This window comes from Balaenoptera borealis, assembly GCF_965194805.1.
Source record: "Balaenoptera borealis genome assembly, chromosome: 1".
Classification (NCBI taxonomy): Eukaryota; Metazoa; Chordata; class Mammalia; order Artiodactyla; family Balaenopteridae; genus Balaenoptera; species Balaenoptera borealis.
Genome location: NC_138860.1, coordinates 136,897,123 through 136,916,057, shown reverse-complemented (window position 1 = coordinate 136,916,057; position 18,935 = coordinate 136,897,123). Strand labels below are relative to the sequence as shown.

Below are 18,935 nucleotides of genomic sequence, written 5' to 3'. Positions count from 1 at the left end.
CCTTGAGAATAAAGGGTAGATACTTTATTATCTTTTTACATTGTTATATTTATTTTTATACTAAAGAGTTTCTATAAATGTAGGAATAATAGTATAAAAATAAGTATAACAGTATAAGAAAAAAGGATCTATCCCTTTGTTCTTTAAAGGAGAATTTTTTTTTTTTTTAGTGCCAGAAATAATCTACAGCAATGAATGTACTTTGTAATTGTTTTAGAAAAAAATCTTAGAGTGCGAATCACCCATATTAATTATGTCAGAAAATGTTTCCTCAAAGACTGGGGGAAATTTCGTTTCTAAACAGAATGAAGGTGAAGTTTCCTTCTGGCTCTTATATTATCTAAAGGACAGGCAGTAACTGGACCTTAAGAACTACTGTTTCAAAGCAGCCACCAGCACAGCTGTGGTACAGAGCTGTACACGCCAGTCTGAGCTACTTGTCCTGAAGTGGCCGACACAGAGGGAAGGCAAGATGGACTGGTCTCGTTCTGTTTTGCCCAGTTGAAACTCTCTTTCTACCTCCCAGCCTGTGTGAAACCCATCTTTATTTTATTTTATTTTTAGCATGGTACATGGGGAATCAAAAGAAGCTTCTAAAGAGTAATGAAAAACAACAACTGATGTCACATCCAGGCATTTTCTGGTCTTGTTTCATCTGTTTCATCAGTGCCTCTTCTCAGCAACCAAGAGTGACTAGACGTCCATGCTGAGAACTCCTGCTTTGGAGCAGAGCAAAGCCAGTCTTCACAGTGGCCTTCTAAACCCTCGTGGTGGGGACACCACGACCCCAGACTAACACCTGCCACTCTTCCTTCTCACTACACCCCTCCTGGCTCTCTGTCTGTGCCCTCTTCCTCTAGATACTGGCACTGCCACCGCCCTCTCAACTTCCGGTGCTTGTTCAAGTCACCTTCTCAGTGAGGCCTCTCCTGACCACCTTATTTAAAATCACAAAACTCTCTACCCTGGTATTTCCAAAACCTTATATTTTTTTCTACTTTTTAAAATTGCATTTATCATCTTCTAAAATACTGAATACTTTGCTTACTTATTATATTTATTATTTATTATCTATCTCCTCCCCTGCCCCCCAAAAAGCTCATTGAAGTTTTTTGTTTGTTGTTCCTATTGTTTTGTTCACCAAGGTACCAAGAATAGTGTCTGGTCTTTATTAGGTACCCAGTATATATCAGTTAATGGTTTAATAAATGAATAAATAATCCTTTTGCTCCTTGTGAATACCTGGCTATTCATACGTAACTGATAGGAAGTGGTTATATCTATAAAAAATCTCATTAGCTAAAATATAAAGGCTCAAAATATAGCTATCCTATTTTTAAGGTTAAACAATTGTGGACTCTTAAAAAGCTTCTAAATTAGATCTGGCTTTTTGTGTCTTGATCCCTCTCTATGAAACTTGATGCCAAAAATTCCCATGGCAGCTCAGTTCCTTGTTCAGAGGACAAGGGTAAATTTAGAGCACAAAATCTCCATGTAAGGATCATTGAAACTCTGGTGTATATTTTCTCTATTCACCTCAGTTAGCTTTGGTCTGGGTCTCCAACAGAATTCAGTTTTAAATGCTGCAGATTTCTAGCCCTTCATGCAAAATGAAGGCTTCAACAAGCCCTAACTTGAATGACTACTTGCATTAGAAAGTGATTTAGGATAATGCAGCCAGAGAGAGACTCCATCCGCAGAGGGCAGGGGTCTGTGTGCTCCTTGGAAAGCTTCCTTGATCATAAGGATGAGCTACCTTTCAACAAGGCTTGCAAATTGGAGAATTATATTATCTCAGGCCATAGGGCAGGAACATCCCTGCACTTAGAGACAGTGGTTATATTTTAGGTATATATATTGTTCAGTCCAAAAATTCACTGTTTCTGTGAACACGAGTACCTGGAGGTACACATCTCTTTTTTGTTTCTTTTATTATCTTTTCCATAATTAAAAATCACTCTGATGTTATTAGTTCATTTTATTTATTTATTTTTTAAAAATTATTATTTATTTATTTTTGGCTGTGTTGGGTCTTCGTTTTTCTGTGCGAGGACTTTCTCCAGTTGCAGCAAGCGGGGACCACTCTTCATCGCGGTGCGCGGGCCTCTCACCATCGCGGCCTCTCTTGTTGCGGAGCACAGGCTCCAGACGCGCAGGCTCAGTAATTGTGGCTCACGGGCCCAGTTGCTCCGCGGCATGTGGGATTTTCCCAGACCAGGGCTCGAACCCGTGTCCCCTGCATCGGCAGGCAGATTCTCAACCGCTGCACCACCAGGGAAGCCCTATTAGTTCATTTTAAATCAAGAAATATCTTTGCTTTTCCCAAAGGAGAATTGTTTTGTCATGTTTTATCTTTGGTTGTTTAACATTCTGAAGAAACCCTTAAGCCAAGCGGCCATAGCCTAGGTGTTGATAGCTGCTAACAATTAAAACAACATATTGAATAAAGATGGTTTAATCATCATCTAGCCTGGAATGGGCAGGAGGGGAGGGCCCTTATCACTCATGTGTTCATGTTTATTCTTCTGATTCTAATTTAATAAAATGCACTTAATTCTAGAAAGAGGCTGAGAAATTTACCTATATAATCAGAGTTTAATTCTAAGATCTGACACCATGCCTAAAAATACAAGCTCACTCTCTGAAAAGTTCATTCCCTGTGACCTGCTATGATAGACAGGCATGACCTTTTTAACTCCTTCCATTGGAAAAATCCAAGATTATTTTCCAGGCTCTGTGATCTGCAAGCTATTAGCTCTGTTGTTTCTAAATCCCAGTGCTGATAAGGGCCAGGGGAATTGGGCTGTGCTATGAGCCCACCCCTGCCCAGGCTTTCTGGAGTTAGACAAGCTGGGATCTAGTCCCACTCTCATCCTTTGTAACCACGTGACCTTGGAACGCAACTGAGCTTCCTTTTCCTCACTGGTAAATTAGAAATAATAATGACACCAACCTCATAAGGTAAAACAATAATAGTAAATTCTCAGTGAATGTTACCTGTCACTATCATCCATATCTTTTAATCCTCACAACTGTTCTATAAGATAGCAATCATCCCTACTTTACAAACTATGGAACTGAGGAACAGTATGTCTTGTGCAAAAGCAAGCAGAAAATAAGGGGTTAAGCTAATTTGAATATATAAGAACTTTTGCACTTCCTTCCATGACAACTTCTTTGAAGCTATTTGATTTTAACCCCAAAATTCTTTCTGTTTGTAAATCGAGGACCTGGACGTTAATAATTTTCATTTTTCTGTGCTACTTAGCAAGGGCCTGGGTCTGAAAGCAGCACCTAGGATGTGGGCCCTATCTTGATCCTCAGTTATGCTGAAACACTAGTTTTCTTTTTGCTATAGGAGAACATTGAGAGCTGATCACATAGCTCTGCACCAATGTTTGTGCAAAGCTGTGCCACTTCCTTGGAGCCTTGGTAACATATATCAGCCCCTGAGGTCACTAATGGCCAGAGAGATCAACAGTTAAATAGGAGCTAAGTGAAACATTTATAGAAGCTGGTGAAGGTACCATTACAACTGGGGCCATATCCCTTGGGCTATATATTATATACAATTCAGCCTTATTTCAGAGAGCAATTCATCTTTCTATATTTTAAAAGACACTGTGCTTCAAACATTTGTATAATGTTTTAATGACCACAAAAATAAAATTCATAAACATGCTTTGAGTGCCTACTGTGCGACTTGCACTCTGTTTGGGGCTAGACAGAGGCCATTCATAGCCATTACTGGGAGCTAATAATCGAATGGAGACATCTAAATAATACAGAACAAAATAAGAACTGCAAAAATATATACTAGCTGTATGTATCTCTGTTTTCTCTGAGGCTGATAAATGCCAGGGAACAATTTATTCTAATTGGAAAGGCCCTTGGGGAAGGCCCTCATAGAGGAAATATTACTGGCCTTGAAGAATAAGTAAGATGGTAATTGAGAGGGAGGGAAAAGGCATCAAGGCTGAAGAAACAGCTTGAGTAGAAGGCAGGGAAGTGTGAGTGTACTACAAGTTCAGGAGACGAGAAGGAGCGTCTGCAGCTAAGTGTAGGCTTCATACAGACAACAGTGGAAGACGAGGGAGTGAAGGTAAGCTGAAGCCCATCACGAAGGTATTAAATTACAGAATGGAGGTTGCATTCTATTTTCTGAATAATAGGGAGGTTTTTGCAGGGCAGAGTAATACATTGACTCCACTATTTTTGGAAAACATTTCTAGGGATGGTACAAAGGATGGATTTAGGAGATGAAATATGGAGGAGGTTGGCGGAATACTACTGTCAGCAAGCAATGAAGCCCTCATTAAGACAGTTGTGGGGGAAAGAAAAGAGCATTCCCAGGGGCCAGGGACCACTCACCAGGAAAATAATTTGTCATTGCCCAATGAGGGGTGGGGACAAATGAAGGATGGGATGGAAAAACTGATGGTTCTAGCCAGAGTATCTTGGGAGAAGATACTAGGGACCAGGTTCCCTGACAAGATTAGAATTTGGGGAAAATCTCACATTTTAGTTTCATGCTTGGCTGCAATGCATTCATGGAATTTTCCCGCTCCTTTCAATATTACAAAGCGTAATTCTCTGTTTTGAAAGTACAAAACTATTTGATAAAAGTAAACCATTCAAAAGAGAGCTTAGAATGTGCTCAAATGGAGGCCACACCTATGTCCTCTATCGCTTGAACTTGGACAGGAGGCAAAACTACCTCAACCCGTCTTAGGTTTTCAGCTGGGACTCTTCAGCAAAAAGACAGAATTAACAAGAGGAAAATGAACATAAGTTTATTAACATGTCTATTTCTTGTATACCTGGCAAACACTCAGGAAAAATGAGTAACTCAAAGAGGTGGCTTCAGAATTCAGGATTAAATACCATCTTAACAGGGAAAAGGGAGAGGGTTGGAGGCTTCTTAGGGGAGAGTAATTTAGGGAAGATGAATGGACCCTTGGAAGCATAGATGAGAAATATGATAGTTTGTGACAGAGTTTGTCTGGATATGGTGTCGATTTCTGGTCTCGGCTCCTATGATGAGTCAGTCCTTCCTGGTTGGTGAAACCCTTATGACAATTGAGTTCCTTTTGGAAGATTTATCTTTAGGCAGATTAGGGTTGTTCAGAGAAAGCCTCTCCTGATTTTGCTGTTTTCAAGTGCCTACAGCTCAAAACAATCAATATGGCCAAGCGGCATGTTTTGGGGTGGTATAAAGCCGGCAGCCTGGGTATGACTATATCAGACATCCACGGGAAGCATTTATAAAAGCCATGCCTTAGAGAGCTGCTTTAAGTAAGGTTATTCTGAGCCTTGAGTGGTATCTTCTTGAATATACATTTCACCTCTTTCATTTTCTCTTTATTTTTCCTCCTCATGCCTACGCTTTTAGAGGAAAAGTCCGGTAAGAAACAACAAATCCTTTCTACATCTTGGCCAAACATTGTTTATTCTGTTCATTTTCATCATCTGCATATCTAATGACTGACTGTGTTTAACACCTAAACAAGATTCTGAATTTTAAAAACAAACCTTTGTGAACCAGGATACAGTCTAATTATGCCCCATGGGGATAAAAGGAAGCTGGTTGCTAAGTGATTTTCCAAACCTGTTATTAAGGGCCACAGGGTAATTTTGTAAAGATTCACCTCTGCCTCAATCACAGGCATATGTTCAAATATTTTAGTATTAAGTTTCATTTATTGTAGCTTCCACTTGGGTTAGTCAAGCTACATATATTTACCATGAGCTAGGCAAACATTTTTTGGTTAATTTTTTGTTGTTGTTGTTGTTAAATTTTTTTTTGAATGTACAACATGATAGCATCCTGAGTGATGCTTGTGAAGCTGGCCTAGGAAAGGGAAGTTGTCTTGTTTTCTTCTTTTTTTTTTGCAATTAATCTGAAAAATTATCCCCTTCTGGAGTTGTCAGAGACAGAAAAAGAAGATCTTTATAAAGTGCAAATCACCTCTTACATGGTCCTTTTTACCACCAGGGTGATTTTCAGTGGCAGTACAGATCTGTTAGGATGTACCTACATCTTTTTTTTCTTTTTTTTTTAAGAGCAACAGTGAAACAGATCTACTAAAAAAAAAAAAAAAAAATGCACTGTTCTTGTCTCAGCTGCCTAGTTTATGGGAACATGTTCCCAGGATGCTGATGCATGGCTGACACACGTGACCTCTCCGGTGGAAAATATGAAAATATTGTGTTTCCATGTTAACACACACCAAGAAGTAGTTGGTTGTCTGTTGACCTCACCTAAGTGGATGCTGTAATAATTGCTAAACCTCCCATCCTGCCCATTGACCCAAGCCTGGCCGTCTCTGTACCACATGCAGGAAATGTACTGGTAGCAATTCCATGTGATTTGAGGAAGGAAGAACAGAAGACACAGGAAGAACAAAAGACAGAATCAAAATATTACAATTTGTCAAAACATGGACCCAATGACGTTGCTTCCAAAAATAAAATTAGTACAGTTATAATTATTATTATTATTAAATTGAATGGCCCACTTCTGTGTAACTGCGAATCAACTCTATGTCACATGCTATGTGACATACATATCGTTGGGGCGCTTCAGCAACTTTTCTTTGTATTGCCAGCTATAAATTGGTACTTTCCATCTACCTCTACAAGAATTAAATTATGAGCCACTGCAGCTGCTGACCTTCAACACTCCCTGAAAGGAGTTCAGAGTGGAGATCAGGAATGAGGCAATCTGTGCTCTGGGAAAAACTGGCAGAACTTCAGATGGTTAGATATTTTCAGGAGAAGATTTTTTGAGCCCAATTGTTGCATCTCTTCGTATCTAGAAAAGCACTAAAATCCTTCATGGTGATGTCTGCTCCTCATGACTAGCAGCAGCCTTCTGCAAAAAAATATGTGCTTGATTGCATGTACTCCCCCTTCACCAAAATCACATGTGTACTGACCTGCCCCCTACCTCTTTGGAGCAGTTTCTCAGAGCTTTCTGAAATGCTGTCTCCCGAGCTATAGTCCTCACTTTGCCCCAAATAAAACTTAACTCACAACTCTCACATTGTGCATTTTTTTCTCAGTCAACAGTATTTTGCCAATTTCATTTATTCTCTTTGACCCTGAATCTTTCTCTGAATTATCCAGATTTGGCCACTTCAAATATTGACAGGACTAAGTAGTCTGAAATGTATCCGCGGTGCTTTAAAAACTCTTTGTTCCTCATTGGTTTTCCTCCTCCTGTTCTTACAGCAATTTCAACTACAAGCACTCCTTTGCATTGTTAGCTGTGCCTTTAAGGATGAGTCCTTCTCCTGCTCCCCCGCCTCGTTTTTCTTTGGCAATGCCCATGTTGTTGATGTTCAAACCAGTCAACTTTTAGTGATGTCTTGGTTAGTAATAGGCTCTTTGTGTCTCTTCCTAAATGGAATTTCAGAAGATCATCTCTACCAAGTCCTACTGGATCTGGCAGGCATTCACAGTCATCTGACTTGTAACAGATATGGGAACAAATTTAAATATAGACACACACAACAGTTGGCGGGGGTGGGGACATCAAATAGGTGCTTGCCAGATGATAGATTATCTTCACCCTGAAGCATTTGAAAGCAAATAAGAAACTGGTTAGGACCATAATAATAAACATAATCATCATATTTTCTAATTCTTTCCTAGAAAATTCACTACCATGAATGACTGAATTTGCTATGACTAGACTGTATAAAAATAATATTTGTTTGGTGCTTTGTGGCTTTACACGTATTTTCCTCTGTTTCCCTATAGCACTGAATTTTAGCAAATGAGGATGTTGTAAAGCTTCAAAACCTGAGGTTGGTTATTTAGTGATTTTGACAAGCCGGACAGATTGTGTTTGGTTACTTCTTTTTATAAATATCTTAAAACACTCACCCGCATTGGCAAAGACTAAGTTAGCCTACTTAGCTGAATTTAAATTAATCCTTTTGTGCAGAAAAATAACAAAACAAAGCTGGTGTGGGGTAAGGACACTGTGGGTGCTGTGAGGACATTTACTGAAGTATTTTCTTTTAGGAAGGCATATTCATATAGCCAAGTATATAAATTTTAGAAATGCAAAATGTTCTGACCAAAGATCTTCATTCTAGTGACCAAATCATAACTTAGTAATGTATACCCACTTTGAAAATAGCCTCAAAATACAAACTAAGACTTATCTCTAAGTTGAACATCAAAATAAAAGTAGAGGGGAAAATAAAATGTTTTTCAATACCTTCTCCAGAATGCGTCAGAAGGTCAAGAGAAGTCAAGGAATTGAGCAATTAATGTTTAATTAGGAACACAAGAAATTTGTTCAGAAAACAAATAGACCAATTGCAAAGTCCCTGTTTGAGTAATCAGGTGAAATAATAATAACAGTAGATTTTAAAAAACTTGCTGAGAGCTTATTATGTGTGATACAAATGTCTGCAATCAGAGACAAATTGGCCACCTGCAGATTCTGAACAACTGAAGAGATGTTTTGTTTGGTCGTGCAGTTAAAAACAATTTTAACGCCATTTAAAAACCAGAATCTTTGAAGTTAGAAAAAAAAAATCAAGATATGCGTCTTCTCTGACAACTCTGAAGATCTGGCAGCATTAGGCCCATATTTTTGTGCTGCAAGCATGATGCCCCTGAGTTGTGGCCATTTCACCAAAGCTTTGTGAAACTCTCATTCCCTCGCGCACAGCACCCCTGCTCCTTGCCCTGCAAGCTTTTGAGTTTGTGATTTAACATGGAGAGTGTGCAGCTTACAGAATATATCAAGATCAGATACTGAATGTTTCCTTCCGCCTTTGAAGCAAATTCTATACATTGGTAGAACAAAGATCGAATGCTAAAGGCCTCAAAGTTCCTGGGAAATGACAGGAGAAAGAGTAAAGTAAAACTTTTAAAAGGAAAGCCTCTCCCCTCCTGGCGGATAATGATTTTGCTGTCCGTGTTCAGCAGAACCTACAACTGCTTTATGCTCCTTAATGGTGATAATTAGTGTATAGAAAGCCCTTCAATTTGACTTCTGGAATTCCTTTTATTTTGCAGGTTTCAAATCACTTTTAATTATGGACCTTGAGGTTTTCTGGGTCGACCTTTCCATAGCTTTTAGCTGGGTCTTCTGTGACTACATGAATTTCAACAGATGTTCCTTGATGTTCCTTTTTTTCATGTTATCTTTTACTAGAAAAAATACAGACAGGAACTACTGATTAAAATATATAGGTTTTTAATTCACTGGACTTAATTTGGGTGAATTTATATAATTGAAATTATTTTGAACAGTGTTGTTCTCTATAATCTTAATAAAGCTTATTGAATTTAAGGTTCTGCCTCTATATGGTTGCAATACACATTTTATTTTGCATTATTTCTCATAATCATCTTGGGGGAAATTGTGTCACTTTTAATCCCCTCTTTGCTGTATTTTATGCTGCTTTTAAGAAGGAAATGTTTGACATGAAATTAAAGCTAAAATCATAAATGCCCACATCTTCTTTAGTGAAGAACTTTAGCCTGGTCATTAAAGAATTATGAAGTCTAAATCTTTATATAAAAGAGTGCTTGGATTTCTCTCAAAACACAGTATGAATTCGTCAGTAAAAGAATGTAAGCCCAGAAATACATATTAATGTGTCCTTTTTTCTAATTTCATTTAAATTGCATCCATGCATATAGACAGATTTATAAGAAAGATGGGATCAGTATGGAACAGAACTGGAAAAATATGGCAAATAATAAAATCTAAAATATTACAAGTAAAATCGACTGGAGTAGGTATAAAAGACTATAGGTTTTTATTTCTTGTCTATGTTATGGAGAGTAGAATCATCTTTTTCATTTAAGCAACCTTCTAGATACTTTTGTGTTTGTGCTTCTTGCTTGGATTTTGGAATTTGGCCGGTACTGGGTCCCAGGTAGCCTCTGGTGAATTCACAGGCTAGCGCATATCCTGAAAGTGAAACTGAGCAACAGCTCTTTCCCTGCTCACATCACAGTCACTCTTGTTACTACAGAAAAATCCGAAAGAGGGAGAGCAACCAGAGATTGCTGGGGTAAATTGATAGCAGCCATGATCAAGGTTTGAGGAGTGAAAGAAAAAAGTCGTAGGTCAGCATGTTGTGTTTTTCCAGGCATCATCTGGTCCACCAGTGTTTTATTGGTGCTGGACAGTTTTCATCATTCCCACCTGTGCTTGTCAGGATATCCTCATCTTCCCCACCACATTCTACCCGTTGGCAGAGGCTGCCCAAATCACACCAGGCCAAGAACATATACTTCAAAAAAGTCCTCATCCGTACTCATTCCACAGAACACTAAAGAGAAGGGCCAGGCAAAGAAGAGGTGTCTCTAATCCTGCTCTCTGAGTTTTGGAGGCTCCGATTAAAGCCTGAATTGTGTGGGAAATGCATCATGTCTATGATGTTTGCTAACACCCTTTTGTGTGGGGAAACAGTTTTCTCTGTACTACCCAGTCTCTAAAACTCCCCTCCTCAAACAATATGAAGAAAAACTCCATGTGACAAGACATTTAAATCTATCAGTAAAGTTTTCTTGTATGTTTCTGCTTTGTCTGTATGTACACATAACTGAAACTAGTACATCCCCATTAGCAAAGCTATATTATGCAATGGATAGATTCTCCTTAAGGTTCTCCTCATTATGGGTTAAATAAGCCACAAACACAATGACTGCCTGTCTTCCTTTGGCCTGATTACCTGGAGTGTCTGTTTAGTTGGCTGTTTATGAAATCTTCTATTACCCAAGCCTGTTGACTGATCCATCATTCTCTGACTAGGTGTCTGTTCTCTCTTCCTTTTTGCTGATCACAGAGGCGCAGCCCGGTAAGAATCCTCAACATTTTTACCTTAAACATGTATAGAGATAATTCTTGCCTAGGCAAGGTGGCCAGGTTGTCTTCTTGTTAAATTTATGATAACCCAGTATGAACAAGGCAGATGAATTAGGTTTAGTGGCTGAAAGTCTCTCATCTTATACGTGTCAAGAGCATGTTTTAGGATCATCAGAGCACTTTTCCATAACAAATTAAACTAATACATAGGTACCCCAACTCCTAGTGCTAAATGTAAAAAACGTGGTGTGTGTGTGTGTGTGTGTGTGTGTGTGTACAAGGGCTGGAGATTGTCCAGAAATCACCATAGAAATTTATAGCAAGGTGATAATAAAGAATAAGAAAACTGTAAGGCAAGTAAGGAAAGAATTTGTAAACCACATTGTTTTTAAGCCTGAATTTAATATAAGTAAGTCCCTGGACCATAGCTCAAATTGTTCAGTATACTGATATACAGTCATACAGCACCATAATTTCTGTCTTGGGAGGAAGAAACATACTTTCAAGTCAATCTTTCTAGGCTGTCACATATATATTTCCTCACTGAAGGCAAATCAGTATTAGTTTGCACTGTTCAAAGTAAATCTGTCATTTTCCTCAGGTTGAGAGTGTGATAAATTTGAGGCAACAAGAAGAGACTTTGCTATGTTTGAAATGACCCCTACCTGCCCAGTCAGTCCCTTGAGAGAGGAAATGGAAGTGAAACAATGCTGTCAGAAAGTAGGCCTATGCCAATTTGATCAGTCAATTACTACTTGAGACAAATACTCTGCGCCAGCTGACGAACTGTGGTTCTCTGTTTAAGCCACGTAGTTGATGATCAAAGATAACACCTACAGGGCATATGTGGCTGATTCCAATCCAGCAGTGGGGTCACAGCTCAGATTATGACAAGTTACTCCTTTTTTTTAAAAAAGAAAAAGAGTGAATTAACTAAGACAAAATGCAGGAAGTCTATTCACAGTCTACCTATAAAGACAGTCCTTGAAAGGAGGAAAATGTGGTCACTTGGGGAGGAAAAGGTTTCAGGATTCAATAGGCTTTTTTCCTGAATGTGCTTTATGTGGTTGACATCACCTTAACCTTGTTCTAGAGTTGTCCTGTTTCGACAGCAAGGCCATCAAAGATCTGTATGCCGGATCATGGGACAATGGGACTTTCTTTTCTGTTGCTAATGGTTTCCTGCTTATTGTTTGAACATCTGTTCCTTTCTAAATTGATATGATTTTATTCTTTCTAATTTCTAAACAACAGTTTTCTTGCATATTTCTGCCATGTCTTGCTTCCTCTTCACTGATGATTGTTCATTCGTACGGAATATTTAATAAAATATTACAGAGGCTTCTTGTCTAGTGCCTCTCAACAATAAACATCTATCAAATGAATTGATACACCGGGAAATGATGAATACCAATGAACACCAAAGAAGCTTTGTATCTTTCTTGGTTTCATGAATATTACATTATAAATAAAGGGGTAAGACAGAGACCAAAAGGTCTTCAATACAGCTTCTGGGGTCCCCTAACTCCTGAATTTCAGGTCTCACTATACTAGGTAGGTCCTATTCCCTCAGTGTCAACCTCGTGATTGACTACTTGGACCTAAAGCCTCCACCTGACCTTTTCCTTCAGACTTTATTAATAAAAATCTGGCAATCTGAGGCTCTCCAACCTAGAAAAACATTTTAACTCCATTTGAACAATTTGTTCTCTTATTATTTTGTCTACAGAGTCTTATTTTCCAAAATCCAACCCACATCAAAACTCCTATAATGACCATAACTGATTTAAATGATCATATTTGTTTTAAATATTTATTAATTTAAATGAACATGTTAACTTAAACATACTGATTTAAAGTGTTGATCTATTAAAATAAATAAAATATTTATTAAAAAGTTTTTACTAATAATGTATTAATAATAATCTCTATATAACACATACATGCAAGTCACTAAAAAACATCTAGTGGATCCTTATTCAGTCTGAAACTGCTCCTCTATTGTAAATGAGTTCAAAATGAGACAAAATTCTGATAAATCCTTAGGAAAGAGGGAAAGAACCTTCTTATAGGTCTGTTTCAGAGGTTTTACATCTTGTCCTGAGTTGTTTATGTTATCATTTGAGAGAAGAAAACATCTGTGACCACCATGTTGGGTCTTCACCAAAGTAGAAAAGTAGAAAAAACTGTGTTTGGTTACCACCCACCAAACTCATAGTCATAGCCTTTTGAAAACTTTCTTATACTTCCACTTCCCCAACCTGAACTCTGCCCCTGTCATTCTCCTAAGGAGGCCCTGCCAAGCCATGTCCCATCTTATGAGGCCACGCTTCTAGTGGTCTGCTTTTCTGGAAGCATCACATGCTAAGGACCTTTCACAGCAGTTTTGAATCAAAACTTGAATCAATCCTCTGTTATCAAAATAATTTTCTCCTAGGGCCTTATAAATCTGAAAATGACCTTCTCAGATTATTCCTGCCAGGGAAATTGTCATTCCCATAGAATCACAGTGCCTTGAGCTAAAGGAATGACGCCCAATTGATACCCAACTGATAGGTTGTTGCCCCCATGGCAGGCAAGTGAAAGAAATTGGGGTAGGGAGGGCGGATGGGAAAGAATGGAATTCTCTGGTTCCCTGAATAGAACAGCCCACTCAGTGGTAATGCCTTCAAGTTTTCCTTCTTTTTAACATTTTCCATGTGTATCTTTAAAAATTGCATTCATAAACTAATGACTGCTTCTACAAGCAACTTATGGAGCCCATCTGATAAGAGCAGAGAGTACTTCTCATACAGTCTGTAATTTTTAAACATCAAACATAAGTTAAACATGGATTTACTTTCTTGTCTGCTAGATTTCAAGGTTTTTTTTTTTAATAGACTATTCAATATTTGCTTTAATTTACCAAATCTACCCAGGTAAGGGTTTTTTTCTGGTTTGGAAGACTTATTATTTACTCTCTTTCCTCTCTGTAATCTTTGAGTAAAATGAAAAATTGATTTATATGTGTGTGTCTACAATTTCCAACTTGAATGCAATTCTGAGAAAAAATTCATTTTTCCCCAACTGCATTTCTTTGAGTTCAGTTTAATTGCAATGACAGAAATATACATATTGTACATAACATATATGTGGTCTTAAACCTTATAGTGTCTATTTCTAATTCTAGGGTGCAATTAAAAGGAACTTATCCAGTAAGTATATCTTAGCTACCAGAAATAGAGTACGATTTAAAAGAAGGAACAGTTCCTTGGATCTTGGAGCATATATACATTTGACTTATACACTCTTGGGCTTGATTTTTAAGGCTTACAAATGTCTTACTCTTACAGCAAAGAAATCTTGTAATGATAAAAGAAATCTTGTAATGATAAAAGGGCTCAGTGGGTTCTGAATGACTAATGTTTAGATCCTGAAAGTGAATATGTTTTTGGGTAAACATTGCTATTTTCTTCCTATATTTGTCAACTCTTACTGTATCATTTGACTTTAGAAATGAATTTAATCAAGTGTGTGTTTGCTGATTGGGGTAGGGAGAGGAGGAGGGCTGAAGGAACTGAAGGTAGATGCAACTTACCCATTTTTGTGTTATTTGATGTGAAAATCTTAGTAAACCAAAGCGATATGAAATAGGTTATAATATACATGTGGCATGATTTTCTTCTGCTGCAAACAGCACATTCTAGGAAATTTTAAATGAATGGTTCCTAGTTAAAGGTATAACATTTTCTTGGCATTTCAAGAAAAGAACAGGCAGAGAATGCTGGATTCATGCACTATGTACATATGGCCTGGCTTAGTATTCTCTTATGGTAATTGAGAAGCAGAACTGATCAAGGCAGCAGGCATTCAAAGAATGGTGTGCTATTCCCCTAAGCTCTACAGTGTACACATCTTCCATTTGCTGGCTTATCATGGTAATTCCCTGGTTAATTAGTTTTATAAATGCCAAAGAAAATGCTACTACATATGCCTAATATATGGCTGTTGCATTGCCAGGGGAGAGGGTTTGTTTTCTGGGTTTGTTTTGCAAAGTTTTCACATGGAGTTGCCTATTGATGGGACTTAAATCTCTAAGTGTTTCCAAACATAGCTCATAAGACATAAAAGAAAAAAATGGTAAAAATATGCCTAAAAATTCCCTTTTTCCTGTGCATCAGGTGAAGAAGTAGCGAGACCCAGGCGTTCCACACCAACTCCAGAACTCATAAGGTGAGCATGAAAAGCACTAGTTGTGTTTTATGCAAGGCATCATGCACTGTTAACAATGAAACAAATCTCCTTTGGGCTAAAGTCTCAGCATCTAATAACAAAGGGCCTGCCCATATGTGTACGTCACAGCAGTTTCAAATATGTTATCATTTCTCCTATGTGCAGCCTGAGGGAGACCTTTAGGAAAGTACTCTGTAGTCATCTAAAGTAACATCTATCAGAATATGGAGCCCCTCACTAATGAGAGGGTTAAAGGTCTACGTGAAGGCGTCATTTGGTGTCTGGAATGCTGACCTGAAATATGATTATATTGCCTTACAAAGAGTAGCCTGTTTAGCTGGCTACAGTTTTGTGATACATTCTACCTGCCACACACCAAAGGAATCTTCTATTTTGTTTTTTGTTTTTGGCAAAGCGTTGTGTTTTACACTGTGTAATCCTTGGGATAAGTAAGTATTGTGCACATAAGCAATGTTTCCCCCAAAGACTCCTATTTCTATCTAAAGGCTGGATCCTTTTAACTTTCCCTCCTTCTCTAACCCCTCCCCTCTCCTCTTCACCTCTTATCCCCCAACACACACAGAACTCATCAGGAGCAATGAAGGGAATCAGGTCTGGGGACGAAATGGAGATAATTATGCAGCTTTTCTTTAATAATCAGTTTAAGTAATAATTAGTAGAAAGGATGAGCGTCTAACTTACTACCCGTCTTTCCCCCCTGATTCCTCAATGCTCTTCTTTTTCTAATGTGCAGTATTAAGGTATTAGGAAGTTATAATTAGTCAACTGTGTGGGGTGGTCGGGGGAGGATGGAAGTTAGAGGCTGGTAGACTCAGTTTCTTATTCAAACACAAACTTCCTGGTGCCTTGTTTTTTAACTTCCCTGTGCCTGACTTTCACTAATCATAAACCCACATTAACTACAACACAGAGATGTGGTGAAGACAGATATAAATGGTTTTTGAGATCTTAAGAGAAGAAGGTGCTTTGCAATAAACTGTTATCTTTAGTAATCTCTTCTAGGTATAGAGACTCAGATGCTCTGAAAGAATTTCTCTCCTCATCTTATTTCTGTTGGACCAGCCCCTTGGTCCCCCATTGAGAATGAGGGATCTTACCTCCTACTGATCCTTTTGTCCATATACATTTGACCTCTTCATAAATATACTTTTTAGCCCCTCGGGAGCTTGAGTACATACATATGTGTGTACATAAGTGCACACACATACATCGGCCTTACTGTGGAAAATATTTGAAAGCTTTATATCTTTCTTAACATTAATACTTCCTTTCTCTATGTTTTGCTGTAATGTGTGTGATTCAGCAGAAAACCTCCAGATGACACCATGGCACTTGCTCCCCTCTTTGGCCCACCATTAGAATCAGCTTTTGATGAACAGAAGACAGAAGGTAGGAAAAACTCTGTATATCTATAGGTTTGTTTTTCCTTTCAATAAAGTATAACTTACCTAGAGTAAATGTGTTTTGAGGCATGTTTTTAATATATATCACCAGATCTTCATGTGAGAGAATAGTTCTGATCTAGGTGTGCTCTCAGCATGGGAATTTAGTTAGCAGACCTCTAGTATTTCAGGATTTGAAACTTTACTTCCAGAAGTAGCTAAGAGCTAACAAGTTCACTCTTCAAAAGAGGTCAATAAGAATTACTGCAAATCTCTACAACTCACTGGATGGGGAACAAGTGTTCTATTAGCCAAACAGCCATTATTATGGAGCCAGACCTTCAAATTCCCCATCATAGGCACTGTCATGGTGATATAGCCTCTTTGACCACATTTTCTCTCTTGTCCGCCTCATCAGTGGAGGTGTCAATTGGATTGCTCACACAATAGACCCTGTTTGCAAGTTCAAGACCCAGGAATGACCTTAAATCATTTAGCAACTTAGAAATAAAATGTTATGGGAGAAATATCATTTTGGTTGTTATTGTTGGGTTTACCTATTAAATATTTACTCCTAGAATTAAATATTTTAACTTTTAAACATTAACCATTTTTGGATGGCTGTGAGTAATGTATACCTTGCTGACATAAAAGAAACTCTTTATGAAAGGGATCTAATCTATTCCTAAAATGTATTTATGTCCAATGCATGGATCTCCAGCAGCTATATATTTGATAATATGGGATGTTTTTATAGAAATCATTTGATTTAAGACCACTATGGTTATGTACAATCAAAGATGATTTTTCTAAGACCAGTTGGTGAAGGAAATTAGATTTAAGTGTTAAGGACAACAAGACTTGAAAGCATAGTGAGTAGGCTAAGATACAGTGACAAAGAGACTCCAAAGTACAGTGAATTAAACAAGATAGAATTTTATTTCTGTTTCATGTAAACAGCCTCGAAGTACACAATGTAGGACTGGTTGGGCAGCTCTTCTATCCTCAGCATGTGGCCTTCATCTCTGGGTGCAAGGGGGCTGCTCCAGCTCTCACCATCAGAAGAAAGGGGGGGAGGGGAGGACCCATGGAACTCACTGCCAATTCTTGTAAGAGCAAAACCTGGAAGAGACACACATCACTTCCAACCAGAGCCCATCAGAAAGAATTTAGTGCCATATGGCCTGCTTAACTTTAACTGTAGAAGAAATGGAGAATGGCTCCTGGGAGACAACTAGCAGCCGGCCACAGCTGAATATTTTTCAATAATGTAGTTAGCAAAGTGTATAAAGAACATCCCTAAATACTCCTTCAGTGATTTAAATGTCTACAACTTAGAATCCATAAATAAATGTGGCCCTGCGGTGAGGTTCTCAGTTATCTTATTAACCGATCTGTGATCAGTCTCACTTTTAATGGCATAAAGACATGTGTAGTGACTGAAGGTGGGGTTTGATTTGTTGCATTTGAATCTACCTATTAAAAAATCCCATAACATTATATAAACCTGATAGACAAAATAGAAAACAGTTCTTAAAAATCAAAGTGGTGTCCCACACTGAATCTATGAAAAACCAAATGCTACGTCAGATCTTTGGAGAATGTGTGCTTTCATGTTAAAACAAAACAGAGCTAAGACCATCATTGAGGTTTGTGGTGGAGATGAGATACACACCTGAACTTGTCAATGAGCCTGGCTTGATTGTTCTTTACGTGGTTTCAGCCCCTGAAATTCTGTAAAGTTCCAACAGTTGCACCCAGCATACTAGCTCTTCCAATATCTGCACCTACTTTTCTTATCTACTCACTCTTACTTTTTTTATTGATTCTTCTATCACTAGTTTACAAGGCCTGAGAGGAAAGTGGATATTTTTGGAAATAGGTATGCACGCCTGGGATCAGATCTTAGCTCTGCTACTTTCACCATGTATGTCATTGAGCAAGTTGTTTAATCACTGTAATCTTCGGTTTCCTCAATATCAACCACATGGTGGTGTGGTGAGGACTAAAATATATCATAATAGCTACTGGCCTTGTGATAAGTGTTTTACATGTATTTTATATACATTATATTTATATACATTACCTCCTTTAATCCTTTTAGTAACTCTTTGAGATTGCTCTTATTATCTCTACACTGAAGGAAGGGAAGTTCAGAGGTTACACGAATTGCCCAAGGTCCTAGAGTAAGCATAGAGGCTGGATTCAAATCCACATCCAACTGACCTCCCAGCCTGTTTTACAACCTAATGAATTACAAGCAGTACTTACACAGACCCTGGCACATGATAGGTGCTGAGAAGAGCTAGTTCATTACATTGTTACCATAGCAACAACCAAAAAAAAAAAAATAGAAGAAATATTAGATTCAGTGCCCTTAGGCCTAATACCTAATTGCCCTGATTTTCTTTAGATGCCTAAGGACTTATTTATTTTTCTGGTTCTCTTAGTATGTTCACCAAACATTTTTTGAATAA

At 38.1% G+C, this 18,935-nt stretch overlaps 1 protein-coding gene across 22 annotated transcripts in view; it reads left to right on the top strand.

The window, feature by feature from the left end:
• Nucleotides 1-18,935, top strand: part of SGIP1 (SH3GL interacting endocytic adaptor 1) — a 215,576-nt gene that overhangs the window by 130,349 nt on the left and 66,292 nt on the right. For 21 of the 22 annotated variants that reach the window (XM_082356841.1, XM_082356843.1, XM_082356844.1 and 18 more), the window contains 3 exons: nucleotides 14,013-14,037; nucleotides 15,004-15,055; nucleotides 16,380-16,465. In XM_082356841.1, the coding sequence (XP_082212967.1) occupies nucleotides 14,013-14,037; nucleotides 15,004-15,055; nucleotides 16,380-16,465 (163 nt within the window). The remainder of the gene's footprint in view (nucleotides 1-14,012; nucleotides 14,038-15,003; nucleotides 15,056-16,379; nucleotides 16,466-18,935) is intronic. The other variant, XM_082356847.1, reaches the window with a different exon arrangement.